This window comes from Colletotrichum spaethianum, assembly GCF_022836535.1.
Source record: "Colletotrichum spaethianum MAFF 239500 DNA, contig01, whole genome shotgun sequence".
NCBI lineage: Eukaryota > Fungi > Ascomycota > Sordariomycetes > Glomerellales > Glomerellaceae > Colletotrichum > Colletotrichum spaethianum.
The window spans coordinates 2,987,541-3,003,038 of record NW_026054771.1 but is presented as its reverse complement, the minus strand read 5'-3'; the positions used below and the strand labels follow the sequence as shown (position 1 = coordinate 3,003,038).

The 15,498-nt window shown below is 48.1% G+C and overlaps 3 protein-coding genes across 3 annotated transcripts; all 3 read right to left on the bottom strand.

Annotated features, from left to right (window-relative positions):
* Positions 1-2,972: 2,972 nt before the first annotated feature.
* ColSpa_00811 (vacuolar calcium ion transporter) lies at positions 2,973-3,701 on the bottom strand (the record flags this gene model as incomplete). The annotated part of the gene is made up of 1 exon (XM_049267023.1): positions 2,973-3,701. One exon carries the CDS (start codon positions 3,699-3,701, stop codon positions 2,973-2,975), a length of 729 nt encoding a protein of 242 aa, XP_049122980.1.
* Positions 3,702-3,741: 40 nt separating this feature from the next.
* On the bottom strand, positions 3,742-4,082 carry ColSpa_00810 (vacuolar fusion protein CCZ1; the record flags this gene model as incomplete). The annotated part of the gene is made up of 2 exons (XM_049267022.1): positions 3,742-3,952; positions 4,012-4,082. The coding sequence occupies 2 exons, from the start codon at positions 4,080-4,082 to the stop codon at positions 3,742-3,744; spliced, it is 282 nt and encodes a 93-aa protein (XP_049122979.1).
* Positions 4,083-6,147: 2,065 nt separating this feature from the next.
* On the bottom strand, positions 6,148-7,542 carry ColSpa_00809 (beta-cyclopiazonate dehydrogenase; the record flags this gene model as incomplete). Its single annotated transcript, XM_049267021.1, has 1 exon — positions 6,148-7,542. One exon carries the CDS (start codon positions 7,540-7,542, stop codon positions 6,148-6,150), a length of 1,395 nt encoding a protein of 464 aa, XP_049122978.1.
* Between the last annotated feature and the right edge of the window lie 7,956 nt (positions 7,543-15,498).

The following is a 15,498-nucleotide window of genomic DNA, read 5'->3' as shown; positions in this document are numbered from 1 at the left end:
CAGTTTTGAGACTTGGCCCCTTTTTTTTGTTAGTTTGCATGGCTTCCAACTTGTAGAGGGCTACGGGCCCCTGGCGGAGTACTCCGTTCCGCAGTTGGCAGTGCATTCAATGTTTACATCAAGTCGAGCCATCCCCATCCCGCACAACGTCAGAGGCTCCAAAAGTACAAATTCGACCGCCCAAAGGTAGAGGGTAAATAGCCGTGTGAAATTGCTATGAAATTTCACAATGATAGCTGTGCAGTATTCTGGAAATACGCTATGGCTTTGTGAAAGTCGAAGCTAGGTTGGTTCAATGGTTTGGGATTGTGACGCTGGCTTATGTGTGAAAACTGTATGATGTGTGTTAATCAGCGTAGGAAAGCAATTGGAGAGAAAGTGGTCTGGCCTACTCAGTGATTTGTGTTCTCATCTGCCCGCATCTCCGAGGATAGACAAACCCTGGCGATGCCTCTTTCTTCTCGATAATGCAAGCTCACAGTTAATGCGTTCGCGGTCAATTTGAATGTTAACGTGTTTAATGCCTGGTTCAGCTGGCCCCGCTTGTCTCAGAACGTAAACCATGAGGAGCTAGGAGCTAGCATTGACATTTGTCTTCGGGGTATTTTTGTCACCGTCCAGGATCCGGGCCTTCCGGTAAGGGACTCCGCCGAGAGCACGTGAGCAGGACATCACTAAGACAAATGCATGGGGTAATGCAATTTTCTCCAACTTTTGCTTGGTGAATTTGGGCAGTGATGACGAAGAATTTCAGTGATTAGCCAAACAAGTTTTTTGATTTCACCATCTTCGTCTGGATTGTCATGTCTTGAAATTTCGACCAACCCTCTAAATGCGGGCGTACATCTTGATCGGGCACTCCAACCAGTGTTGCGAGTCGTTTGCCTGATGCTTGAATTCAGGGATAAACCATTTCTCCCAAGATCCCCATACTTAATGACACAATGTTCTTTCCTTCTAACGGGTTGCGCTCTCACCATCGGCCCAGTGAGGGCACCGAACATGACCTTTTCAGCTTTGGTGATTATTATCGTATGTGTTCTTTTGTTCTTGGAATGAGTGGATTTTGAGAAGAATATATGGAAGCTATACAATGCAAAAGGGCTTACTCAAACATGCAATTGGAGTATTCGGTACTGACGTCACTTGTGTCATAATTACAAACATCTTATAACACCTCTCATGATTGATTCCATGACTTAAGATAGGTTTTCCAAAGCTATAGTGAGTTCGGAAGTATAACATCAACTGATACACGCAACCACAATGTAGCCCATACAATGACGTCAACAGCTCATGAAAGGTTATAGCGCAAAATCACCATGTGCAATATCCTTACTTTCCACAGAGGAGGAACGCGAGAACACTCGCCATAATATATACGCGTGGGTTCATTACCTCATTCTATGCAAGACACAATCTGAACAGGCAGATGTAATGAATCCGCAAATGGAAGACTTGGTTTGCGGTTGCGTTCTTTACACATGATTAGTCAAGTTAACTACCCCTTTAACATTGATAAAAACCTGAGTTCGTAACTTTATCCATTGTCGGCTCCCAGTCAATGAAATCAGCTTTTCGAGTCTCATCTAATCCATGCTCACTTTCCATAAGAGGACGCGCAGTGTCGGGGTTATCAACACACGGTTCGACATAACAAAACGAGGCCCCCTTCAGTAACAGAAGTAAGTTTGATAGGATCGAAGGAACTTGAAGAATTGGTGGGCCAGTACTCTCGCACAATCAAGACAACAAGTAACGAACAGTCCTTTACTGCGGACGTTTGTAGGCACGAGCACCTTGCTGAGGTACCAACGCTCGTAAGTACTATATATGAGGGGAACCTATTCACGATCTGGCATCTACACTACTTAAAGACTCAGACTGGTACAAAAGTTCTCAAGATGCCATCGTTCGTGGTATGAGCTATAACCATAACATTGTCTGCCTAGAAACCATGAAAAACGTCGCTTATATAATTTAGAGGAAGCCAGTCTCAACCATTAAGCTTTTAAAGTATTGATATTTTTGCTGATTTCCGGAATAGGGTCCATATTGGTAAAACTTAAGTTACGACAAATAGTGAGTAAGAGTAAATTGTCCGAGTTGTACGGCGAGTGTCCTTCGACATGACACCCAACACAACGCCAAACATTGGGACTATGGTAATGTGGCTAAGGTTTACTTGAAGAGGTAAGACTTAGGTTGTGAATACAATGTTTTCTCTCTACGTTGCTGCTGAATGTCCTGACAAACAGTTAAACACTAATAGGTATGGTCAGGATGAAGGGACACGTAAGGGTGGAAAAGGCACTCGTGAAGCAGGGATAATGGCTGGACAAACTAGGTCTGCTTTCTCACTATGCCCTATGGGCAAGCCAGTGAGGCGGCCAGAATCATCGCCTTCGTTACCACGTGTATACAATGACATACAATTGTGGCAGCCTTGAGGATGCGAGATAGGCAATGAACTGCGATAGTGGGCTAGTGAACAGCACGGCGACGTCGTGAGAGGACATAAGCAGACAGCGAAGTAGAGCACATAATGCAAAGGAAAGGTAAGACATAGGTAAACCCGTTCGTGTGCACTCATGATTGAGATTCCCGTGGTGAAGGTCGCTGTAGATAACGGCTATATACTCTATGGGAACGTGTAACGCAACGTTTCAGCAGTTAAGACTCCGGAACCCACAGTGGCGTATAACATATCTGGTGTGTTTAAATACACACACAGAGAGAGATACATATAATTGGGCAGTGTCAATATAACCCATTCAATATTTATCAACTATATTGCTTTAGATTCGTTGGTTCTATGTATATTCGACTTGCTGAGAACCGTAACAAAAGCCAGTAAACCATAGCGCCGATTCTTACATCAAACAACCGCTGAGACGAGATCACACAACTCCTTTTCCGACGAACGTTGTGAACATTTTGCAGTCCTTCCTGTCGTATATAACCGCGGCGGATTAGTGTTCGTCTTCGCCTTCCGAGTTAGGGTAGTAGAAGGCTGCCACTCCTATAGCGAGGTAGACAATAACGCAGAGAAAGCCCTCGAGGTAGTTGCTCTTCTGGTCGCGCAGGAAGTTTCCTACAGTCATGATTGCAAGAATGAGCATACAAACATCGAAAACCTCAAAGACGATGTCCATAGACTTCTCAAAGCCCCAAGCGACTATAAAGACAAGCGGGCCGTTGAGCAGAGCCGTCTGCAGCGTGGCGCCTAAGACATGAGAGAGGGCGAAGTTCATCTGGTTGCCCCACGCCTCATCAACTGCTGTCAAGTGTTCAGCAGCCTTCTCGACAAGAGGCACGAGGATGAGGCCCATGAAATGATCTGAAATGCCGTGCCTCATAACGATAGGATGGATTTGCTCGACGAGGTAGATTGCCATAAATGTTACAAGCATAATGGAGATAATAAGGGCAATAATGCACTCAGTTAGAGTCAGTCTAGGCTTGTTCACATCCTTATGCTTATTGTGCTCGCGCTGCTCGTCGTGCTCAAAGATAGCGTCGTAAATGCCGTGATGCGTGCGGGTCTGGTACCACACGAAAACGCAGTAGGCTATTACTAGCAGAACAGAAACGATCCGAGAGATGTGGAGGGTCTTGTCGTTCAGCTCCTCGACTGTAAGTGATGCAGCCATAGAATAACTGAAAATGGCGGGTATAGCCAAGGCAACGCCTCTGTCCATTGTCGATTAGTATTGCAAAAGTCTTATCAGGGGTGTCCGCTCACGCTGTAAGCAAAAGACCGGTGCCTGCTTCACTAACGGTCTCACTAAACTCGGCCTCGTCTCGTCGCATGCCGCCGGCGATAAAACACAGACCCAGACACAGAAGCATCGTTGCCAATATCGAGCCAAGAATGGCGGCTTTGATAACGGTAAACTGGTGGTTCTGTAACAACATCATAAAGAGGATGATTTCAACAATAGACCCAAAGCTAGGGCGACATATGTCATTAATAGGCGAAGCACGGATGCAGGCAAAAGGGGAGCTCACGTTGATTCGACCAGCACACCAAAGACGTGGTTGACCTTCCGGGAGAGCTCTTGGCCAGAGAAGCCGACCATGTTAGCACAAGGAATCATAGACATATAGGTAAGGATGAAAATTAAGACATGTTCGTCCGGGCAAGTGTCTATAGCCGTCTTGTGTAAGTCCCAGTTACTGGTATCGGGATTTACAATTAAGACCGATTACTTGCATCGAACGATAAAGGCAGCTGGAACCACTGGCCAGAAGATGTTGCAGAGAAGAGATGCTCGACTCGAAGATCTCCACGTAATCTCAAGAAATTTAAGTGGGTGGAAACCTGAGCGGCCACTTTCGCCAGAGGCCCTAACTCTGACCATTCTTCGTTGCCCAGCGGCCTTTTGATGATAGTCACTGGGGACTGGTAGCTCTTCGCCCGCTGAGTAACTTGAATCGAGTGTCTTCTCGAGCGGTATGAAGGGGTGGTCTGATTCTCGTAGCTGTGACCCAGTCGACTGGCGGCAGGCTTGGCGAAGAGGAATCATGGAGGCTGACATGATGACAGATTGGGGCATCCAAGTGGATAAGATGACACGTTCACTGAGTAAAGCACAAACATCACAAGACTCGTGTATGGAGGTCCAGTGATGTTATATATCCACGAAGAGGTGACCCAAGCGGATACACAAATTCGTATTGCCGGGACTGGGGGAAAGTGCACACGTGCGGAACAGCCCCAGTAGCAAGACTCATGCAATTGTGGTCGTTCTTATGAAAGACAGGGAGCGGCATACTCTGTAAAATGATCGTCAAGAACTGGGGAAGGGAGGATCCTTATTCTCAGTCCTTGACCACCGTGGTCGAGTCCGTCGGGTTAGAACACTATCAGCAGTAATTGTCATATCTAGTCCAGGGTTAGCTTAGTTGAGCCGTTGGCCTGGAATTGCGGGCAAGAGCGTTCCAACCCCAGCATCCTCGCTTCATTGCTGCTGCCAGACAGTCATTGAGAGAGATGACGATTTCTCGTGTTGTTTTTATTATGGAACGTGAGCTGGAACTAGTAAGTCGATCCGTCAATCCGAATTAAGGAAAGTTACAAAAGTAGTAATTAGGCATCGGAGCAAATTGGGTTAAGCGAGAGAGGGGGCATTGAAATCCTGGAACGCAGAAGGACATGGTGTATGAATCAGGCAAAGCCAGGCTCGCTATCATGCCAAGACCCTAATAGAACATCCCTATGCATTTCTAAAGGAGTCGACGGGTCGATGAGTTGGATGCTTGTACAACGTCTATGAGCACAACGGGCAATACCAAAAGGATGGCTTGAAAATTCCAAGACCTCGAGTGTGATGCTTTCCCTGATCGCATGCGAGATTGGCGTGTATATGCGCAGTAGACAGACACGCACCATGTGTCGCCCGCGTTAGTGTTCTGAGTTCGAGAGTAGGGCCTCGGGGTTCACACCGAAAGCGAGCCACCCGTAAAACGCCGTTGCGGATACTCACAGACGTTGTTTCTACACCGTAGCTGTGTTGTAGTGCACTGAAAGCTCGAAATTGGTATCCGGTTTTCAAACGTTTTCTAAACACAAGAACTCTTCGAAGACAACCTTTTGCGGGCCCTGTTGCTCAGGGAGGACTTTTTGTAGAATACGGTGAGTCGACAACCACCGTAATATTTATTACTTTGAGAGCCAAGTTAGGGTATCACGGAGTCAGATGATGCCTTACGGCAGAATCAGAGGGACAAATTGAGCCCCTTTCGTTGACTGTCTCCATGGGCCAACTACATACTCCATTTGGTCAAATGGCACGGCAATGTTCGCACAACGGTTGATTTCAGCTTTTTTATTCTATTTTTCATCTTAGCCTACTTTCTGCTTCACCTTGAATACGTCTTCTTTCGATATAGCCTATTCTTAGTGTCTTATTTTCGGCAACATGTCTGGTCGAGCTTTGAAGCAGCATTGGATGTAAATTCCATGTAATATACTGCCATGTGCTTTGTAAACTTATATACTGCTATGAACACTAGTCCTGATCTGAAAGGCTTTCAACAATGATATAAGAGCGGGTCTTGAGCCTAGATGGATGTACACAGTAAACTTTGGTTTGGATACGGTTTAGATTACTAAATTACGGTATTTCGTCGGCATCTTCTTTTCTAAAGCAAGGGAAGGATTCTGGTCTCCGTAAACGCCCACAGGAGTGGAGAGTAATCAGAGCACCAAGCATTACCAGTGTAGTGAGTGCTTCTTTTGCCCTGAAGTGCGTAAAGGTCGCGATAGAAGCCTGACTTAACTGCCTCTGTCGACACGTGAAGCTGAATGTTGGAGTGCTCCTCCCATGCGCTAAAATCACCGCCAGTCGTGAACGTGGCGTTGGTGGAGGCGGCGATCTTGCGAACGGCATCACTAACCAAGCCTTGGGCCTTCGAAGACTGAGGTTCGCCGATGACCTTTACAGTCTGATAACCCGGTACGCCGACTGTCTCAAGACGCCAGACAAAGGGTGTCTGGGGAAGGGCATCGGGCGCGGTGATGTCAACGTTGAGGAAATTGGTAAGGTCGGGCAGACCGCTCTTGGAAACAACTCCGACGTAGTAGGGAACGTTCTGCCATTGCTTGAACACGGACATTTCCGAGTCATCGAGGTCGAATGGAGCCAAGTTCTCAACCGTGGGAGGGATGGTGATTAGAAGCTTCTTGGCTTTGATGAGCTTGCGGCCATTGGCGGAAGCGACAACGGCCGTGACACCGTCATCAGTGCGATTGGAGGCAACCACAACGCTTGAGTACAGAACATCGCTTCCAAGGAAGGCACCGGCCTTGTCATAGACCACTTGGTTACCAGCAGGAGCATAGAGGTAGCCGGCAGAGAGACCCAACAGGTGGGCCTGTCCAAAGTTCTGCAGTACATAGAGGGTGGGCGTCTCTAGAAGATTGCCAACACCCTGAGCGAATATCCAGACAACCTGGACGACATCGGTCAAATTGTACTTGTCAACAAACTGACCGAAGGGCAAAAGCAGATCTTCGGGGACATTCTCCGGGATGTCATAAGCACCCTCGGCCAGGAAGTCGAATTGGAGGATGGAAAAGAGATAGTTCGCGAGAGGTCCGACCAGAGTATTAGGGTCGACGGCGGTGGCATTGGGGACGACGAAGCCAGTCTTGAAGTCGACAACCTTGCTCGGGAAGGGGGAGAGGGCCGAAGTGTTCAGTTGAACACCGAAGCGCTCAAAGAACTGGGTCGTCTGGTTGTTCTGGATGTATGCTTGCACGCCATAGTCGATGGGTGCACCGGTCGCGGGGTCTCGGAAAGTGTCGACATGGCCTCCGAGCTTGTCGGCGCGCTCGACAACGGCGATGGTCTTGTTTTGGTCCCGGAGACGAACGGCGGCGTAGGTTCCGGTGGCTCCACCTCCAACAATAAGGACGTCGCGCTGGATAATGTCCTCGGCCTTGAAAGCAGACTCCTCGTAGCATCCAAGGCCGACGGGGGACGCATTAATTAGGGATGCGCTGAGAGCGCAAAGCAACAATAATTGAGATCGCATGGTTACTAGAAGGAGCAGATAACGAATGGCTGATGGTCAAAAGAGTGACAGATGGTTTGCATCTATCCATAGGTAGAGTCTTAAGGAGTGGCGATTCATAAGCCTATATAGATGCTGCAAAGGATGTTATCGAGTGCCGACTTAGCCCGCCTGACTGGTAACGAGCCAAGGCCAATTATGAGGAAGAGTTTGACTCTAACAGGTCATGAAGTCAAATTAATTACAACGGTCATACCCTTTGATGTGACAGGCTCCACCCACAGTCGGAGAAGCGCATCTCCCGAGCAACATGTGAGACGAGACAAGCAGTCAAGTACACATCGTTGGTACGACTGCGCTTCTGCGTGCTTTCGGGAATGCAACTTTTGTCATATCAAACAAAAGACTGAATTTTCAAGCAGTAATATCATCATGCAGTCCTTTTCCAATCCGATAACCTGGGGAAGGGAGAGAAAGTCCGGGCAGTCCGGCGAATATGTTGCTCGCAAAACAGGGATGAGGTTGCGAACGTCTTTGTTAAGGTTTCCCAGAATTCCTCATTCGTAAGGAATCCAAGAGCCAAGCTGTTCGAACCAATTTATCAACTGGGATCTGAGGTGGGCTGAGTGAAATGAGCCTGAACCTAGATCGACAAATGCTCAAGTACGCCCGCTATCTCGGCAGCCTCGTGAAGCCCGGCCGTGGTAACACGTCGGCTTTGCCTTGCCGTATTTCCCTCGACACACACAAGTCCGGCCGTCCGACATCATTAGCCTAAGCAACTTTCGGGGCTAATAGTTGACACTGCGCCCAAGTCCCCTGTATAGCCCTGCAACTATTACCCGTCATTGCAATTGGTATTGAGAGCTCTCGCATCCAGGGCGAAAGCGCGCTAGACGGCTCCCACCTCCGACCGGAAGCTTGAACAATGGAGTCGACAGCACAACAAGACTGAGTCAGTTATTAATGTTGTAACAAAACTTACTTTCTCACGACATCGATCATGTTAACAATTTCTTGATCGCACTACTGAGATTTCTTTCGTTAAATTGCGAAGACCTCGATACTAGTATACTTCCATGTATTTTATTTGGATCTTCGCGTAACCGCCGAATGCAATACCCGAATGGCGACACGATGCTTTTGTTCTCTCCCTTATCGACAGCAACACGCGTTCAACCGACTAAAATTCTAAAAGTCATTTGGCCAAGCCACGACGGGCGACGGACCAACTATGCCGATTGTTTTCGCTGGGATTTCTTTTCTGGAGTCTTAATCTCTTTTCTTGCTACTACGTTCTTTACCAAAAAAGGGTCATCCAGTCTGAAAGCGTGCGTGGCTGAGGCAGGAAAAAGATGGCATGCGGGTTGTACCATCGTGTCACTAAGACGGTCGCAATATTTACAGAATTGAAGCCTGAGTGAGTCCGATAGAAGAGTTGTGGGCATACTGGACACCTGCGGAAGGCTCGATAACTGAAGACATCACAACTAACCTTTGGATCGATCTTGCGTGGCTTCTCGAAAATGTGGGTCCAAACCTATGTACATCATTTCCTTCCGTCAGGGCTGAACCCGGTACAGTAAAGAGTCCGATAACCTCGCGTTCATCGGTTCGGGTGGTGCCGCTAGCAAAGGGGTTGATGGGTTGATGTTGGGTGGAAATGTCGTAAGGCAGTGCGAAGATTTTTCGGGAGGCTGGAACAGTAATTGTACATCAGCGGGATAGACTTTGAAGTACGCCTACGCTATTCCAGAAGACCAGAACCCTATCCCTCTTTTGGCAGTGCGTCTCGTAGCTGATTGAAGCCGCGCCGAAGCGGGCTTTGGGCGGCACGATAGAGCAAACGCCAGCGCGGAGCGTAACGTCAGTTCGGCAAAAAGCTGCGATGGTTTTCAAAGCGCCTTTGGGTTTTCGGAAGATGGTCATACAGTCAGTTGATGGCTGTTTGCAAGGCCATCATGCGTGAGCCAGATAGAGTTCGTTATTGCTAAAGTGCCCTGCGAGCAAAGTTTCGCAGACACGTGAACTGGATCTAGTGTGCATTCAGAAATGCACAGAACCCCTTTTCTTTTTCTTTTTCTTCCACCACTTTAACATCTTAAAGGCGAGTTACCGAAGCAGAAGCAACAATGACCTTTGGCCATCTGCCTACAAGAAGGAAGGCTTCTTATCATTGTTATCATTGGACCACTGGGCTTTACAGACTTTCAACATAATTATACCTTAGCGTTGTTAAATCGGACTTCAAGAATGATAGCCTACTACATTAAGTTCATTCTCAATGCTTATAATAGAATCCAGAGGCAATGGAATGAACCGATGCAGTTCTAATGGTGGTGAAGTTCCTCCCAATGTCACTTTTAGATGAATGGAGAAGTCGGGTTTCGTACAATGAGAATGGTTAAAGGGTCCACAAAAGTACTTAGTGCACAATGCACCCCAAAAACGCTTGCGCATGAGCTGTATTTTGCAGGAAATTTTCGTTTAGCGGAAAAGGAGACCATGACTTGCAGTCATGTTCCCTATCGGCCATCAACCACCAACAAAAATACGTACGACTCTGAAACAGTTTGTTCAACCTGGGATTACGTCATTCCACAAACATCTTGTCTACCGAATATTATTGCTTGATTTGTTCCAGGGGTACAAACTTCAAGAGACTCTTCTGTCCGTACGGTCGGGCAGAAATTATCTGATCATGAGACCTCATGCTCTCTGAAGTCATACAAGGATCGGGAACAGTAGTATAGCGGCTGTAGATAATGCGGAGCAGAGACTTCATCTCTGCGAGTGCCAGACTGTATCAACATTGATACATTTCCGTCTCGTCAAAATGGGTTTGATGGCAATGACTCACTGCTTCCCGACACAGCCTCTTCCGCCATGAGAGAAGGCAAACATGTGGCGCTTCCTTTCAGCCTCTCCAAATGGTGACATCCAGCGCTCGGGATTGAACACATCAGGATTTGGATAGACTGCATCATTGTTGCGGTGGACTGAGTAGGCCTGACTACTGACAATAGTACCTTCGGGAACGGAATAGCCATCAATCTGCCTGCCGCCATCAGGAACAACCCTTGGTAGCGACATAGGAATTGCAGGATAATACCGCAATCCTTCCTGGACCACAGCATCGAGGTAAGAGAGCTTGTCAAATGAAATGTCTGGGTTTTCCCGGATCTCTTCTTGGAGCCTCTTTTGGAATTTTAGTGAAGCGGGTTGAGATAGCTCCCATATCAGAAAAGATAGCGAATCGCCTGTAGTATCGATTCCTGAGACCATATGGTCCATGCATTCAGCGGCAACATTGGTACTGTCTAGTTGATTGACACTGCTGGCTGTCTCGGTCTTTTCTTGAAGGCGATTGAGAAGAGTGAATAGTGCTGGGTCGGTCTTTGAAGTAGCACCAACTACGAAATTCTTAGCCAATGGTGTAGTGCGTGGATCCAAGCAGAGATCGAGAAATTTGGAAAAGTATTGGTAAAAGACAGGGTAATGATGCTGAATGAGGCGGCCTTGAGGATGTCAGCAGTGTGCCTCAGAACAAGAAAGCTGCCATATTTCCTCACTTCTCAGGCTATCGTCGGTTGTGACCTGTTCCATCATCTCCGTGTCTTCTGGCTTTTGAAGACTATTGGTTCCGTAAGGGTGGAATAAATGATGCGTGATGCAGTCACAAGCATGCGAATGAAGCTTGACCTAACCACCGAAAGGCATGGTTGTCAGTTGAACCGAAAGTTTAAGACAGCTAGTGACCTCGCAATGCGTATACATACATAAACATCAATGCTTCTCTTTGCAGCGTCTCCACATTGTCTCGCGAACTCTTCAGCTCTCTCCTCAATGCCTCCCAGTGTCATGGGTCTGATGACGTTACTGTTTGCATAACGATCCGCAATGATACGCTTGCGTTTTGCGTGCTGGGAATATGTCAGCTCTGGTTTCCTTAACCTGCCCACCTGAACGATGTACTAACATCCCCTTTTACAAGAGTGGAAAACATGGTTCCGTGAGCAGCTCACAGTTAGTTTTGAATTCAATAGGGGGATGCATATGCGGCTTGCCTGCGCTGAAAGACTTTGAATAGGTTGTAGAAGCAATATTCATCGTAGCCACTCCCGAGCGATCCATAGATCTCTTTCACAGACTCGTACGAAGTAAAAGAGACCTCGTTGGGTGCAATGCGTACAACTGGACCGTATCTCAAATGAAGGGAGTGTATATAAAGTGTTCGGTTGGCGTTGAACTCGTGCCATCTCAGAACAATGGAAGTGAACTTGGATGGGCCCGGACCCGGTAACTTCGACAGTGGAGATGATAGACGACGGGCCAAGTACAAGAGTACTGAGGCTGCAAAGACAGCTGCGCCAAAAAGCGGGTTCAGCAACATGGTTCGAACTGTTCCCAGCAATCGCTGAAGTAAGGAGAAGATATGGAAACGGCCACAGTAAACAAATGCGATTGAGCGGCGTTGAGTATTAATACCCCTCTGAAGTTTTCCACGGGGTTGTTGGTCTTGTCCCGAATGGTTGAAACAAGGCTGGTAAGGAGAGGGAAAGACGAGTTAAATCTTCTGCGATTCTTTTCATTGAGTCATGGGCAACTTACCCCGCCTATCTAGTCGAAAGCCGCTCCCTCATGTTGAGAATTGGCGAGTTCCGCTAGGCGGTCTTGTCTTGTCGGAGACAAGCTAAGTAGGTCCGGGAATCGGCCCCGCAGCTGACCGCTAATGTTAAGAAGACCCGAACCGACGGATTTGCCGACTTCCCCGGAATGTAGGTGTCAGTTTGGAGCGAAGCAGGCTTTTCGTGTAATTTTGTGCGTCGCCATGCGGCCGGGCCTCACCCGGGACCTCCTGCTCCGTCAGATAAGCCCCGAAGCCTATTCGAAGGTAGCGAACCTTCACCCGCCTGACCCTTCTGAGGTAATAGTGTACACCTCGTTGCAGTCGTGAAAGTGGTCGAGAAGTCGGCGTCTGAGACTATGTATGGGTGAGACTGGATTCAGAAGTATCGACGATAGGAAGGCCAGACTGATTGTTGACGACCTCACGGCAATCATCAGCCATTTGAAGGGCTGCACACCCAATGAGTAACAAACCCGGGATCTTAACTTCTCAGCCGCTTCTTAGGCCTCACCCCGTGGCTCCGTTCAGGCCCAACTTGAAGCCTCGAGAGCCAAAGACTGATATTATACTGCAACCATCTCCTTCCGCTCGAAAACAATCATCATTTACTCAGCTCTTTAAAAAACCAGATGTCACCGTCTTGTTAAATTCACATGCAAGAGGTCTATTGACAGGTAAAAGACTTTCAAGAGAGGTATGGTGTCAATTAAGTCCCTAATTGATGAACCCAATCTTGGTAGCCTTATCCTCAAAAGCCGTTTTAGCCACTGAATGTGAGTACAGCAAAGCTGTTGAGCTTTGATATGTGGGAAGACGACTGAGATAAGTAGACTATAGCCATATAGATGCGTATGCAAGCAGCAAAAGGGAACACGACTCGTGCTAGTGTCCAATACCGCAACGTGCAATATGTGGCAAATTCTTGAGCTTTTCAATCGTCAACCCTGTCTTTATCGGTGGAAGTAATCACTCCAATGCGAAGGAAATGACGGCCCCACTTGGTTCAATGCTGCTGCTGACCCTAAACCCACCACAAGATAGCAGAGCTTATCGCACCTTACGGCGTTCCAAAAAGCCGGCACCGAAGACACAGCGCCGCAATCCAGTAATTCATATTTCAGTGGACGCCGGAAGACACGGATCAAGGCTCTATTGTTTGTGTTCGTGCAGTCAAAACCTAAATATACCGAGCCGTCTCCCGAACGGGACTCGTGAAGGTAGAGTTCGCCTAAGGACTCCATCGGGCGCCATGAACGTACCACAGAACACTTTAACTTACAGACATGAACCTTGCCCTGCCAGGATCCCTGACCGACTCGCTGGTTGATAGGCGACCTGCGAAAGTCGTGCGCGTTTATAATTCAAGTACGCAGTCCGGTCTGGCACAAATTTGAGAAAAGCGGACTGGATGTCCTCGGCCCTTGCACACGATCTAGCCCGGCGAATTTGAGACTGGAGCGACCAACCCAGTGACAGCGAAAAGTGATGGCGACGCTGCCTTCCGAGCTCATCGAGCAGATATGTTCTCTTCTTTGCTTCCATTGTCAAAATCATGGGGCATTTCCCACTGTAAATTCGGGCGACGCCTCTGTATCAAAGAAGGCGTTGTCACACTTCTGTCGAGTATCTAAGCGTATCTACGCCGTCGCCCAGCCGTTTCTTTTTCATTACTACGCCACGGGGAATTTACCACGAGGGCTTCATTGCAGCATCCAAACCCACACCGGAGAGCCCCCTAAAGAGAATGACAAGCTTCCCGAATTTTTGCGCAGCATCATCGAGCGTCCAGATTTAGCATCCCAAGTGAGAGTGCTTCAGCTGGTGGAGACCGACGAAATCAGCAGTTGCACTCCGGACTTGGCTTTTATACTCAGCAAAGCCACTGAGCGCCTCGGCGCCTCAGAACATGCCCCAACACGAGAGTACTTACAGACTAAGATCTGGAGAGGCTTCATGGGTCAACCGGAGACCTTGATGCGCATTCAGCGACGCAAGGTTCACCACTGGCTCGAAGAGCTCGTGGTTCTCCTTTCGCCCAACGTAGAACGGTTGTTCATCGCGCGCGACAGCTTTGTTCACTATGAGCACATCAAAGACAGTGGTGCCTCCTTTCCCGCACTCAGAACCATTGCCATCGGAGGTGTCAGCAAGAATCAGCACGTGCACGAGGCTTCAGTCCTCTTCAACGCAGCACCGAATCTCGATAGCCTCTATGCATTGCAATGCAGTCTCTTCGACGGGATCAGCCCTTGGTCCATGGCCAAACCATGGACCCTCAAACTCCAAGGTGTCCGGAGGTTGGTCCTCAACGACATAGGGGTCGAAGATTTGGAGCTTTTGATCGGCTGTTGTCCCGAGTTGCAGGAGTTGGAGGTTTTTGCAACGAAGATTCATTTGAGGTCAGGCGTCAATTACTGGAACCTCGCAAAGCTCCTGCAGGCCCTCGAGCCCGCACAGCACCAACTACGGAAATTGCGGCTTTCCTGTTTGCCAAGTCGGAAGCATGCAGAGAGTTCGCGGCCGAATGCCGTAGAAATACCATGGTCCTTCAGACAATTTGATCAGTTGGAAGAGCTGGCATTTGATCAAGCTGCTATAGAGAGCCTCTCGCGGACTACAACCACCGAGGAGAGTATTACGTTTGATTGGAGCTTGATGGAGGCACTACCATCGTCAATCCGCAAAATTCAGCTTCTTCACGTAAGCAAGAGGTTCATGGGGAACTTAAAGCGTCTTGCTGAGAACGTCCACTTCGCATTGCCTGAATTGAGGGCAGTCCATGTCAGTTTGGTAGAGGGAATAGACAAAAGAGATGTCGGATCGAAGAGCATAGACTCCATAGAATCAGCTTTTGAGTCAGCAGGCATAGAGGTGCACTGGGCTATAAGCTGCACCGAAGGAAACACCTGGATATAGTCCCAGGCGTAACGATGGAATCGGAACCAGAATTATTGTTCCTGATAGGATCAGCTCTACCAGATACAAATAGATGCAAGGTACAATAAGGGGTATCATTTCACGGTAGACAGGAAGGGGCAGGCAGTCACTCGCTTAACTCCTGGGGAGAAAAAGATAGCGGGCTGTGTTATCCGCAATCCAGCATATCGCACCGTCGCCAGCACCATGCGTATGCGCAAAGATAATGTATAACCGTATTTTCGATTCGAAGCACTTGCTGCAGAAATCATAAAGTGCGATGTTAGCTGCATGCAGTCGATGTTCCACATTTAGAGCGCGTTGAAAGTTACCGGTAGCCTTGGTCCTGTTCGCAGTCTGCCTTCCAAAAATCCAAACACAATTCAAACGTAAGCGAATCTTTGTCAAACTATAGAAACACTTCAAAATGC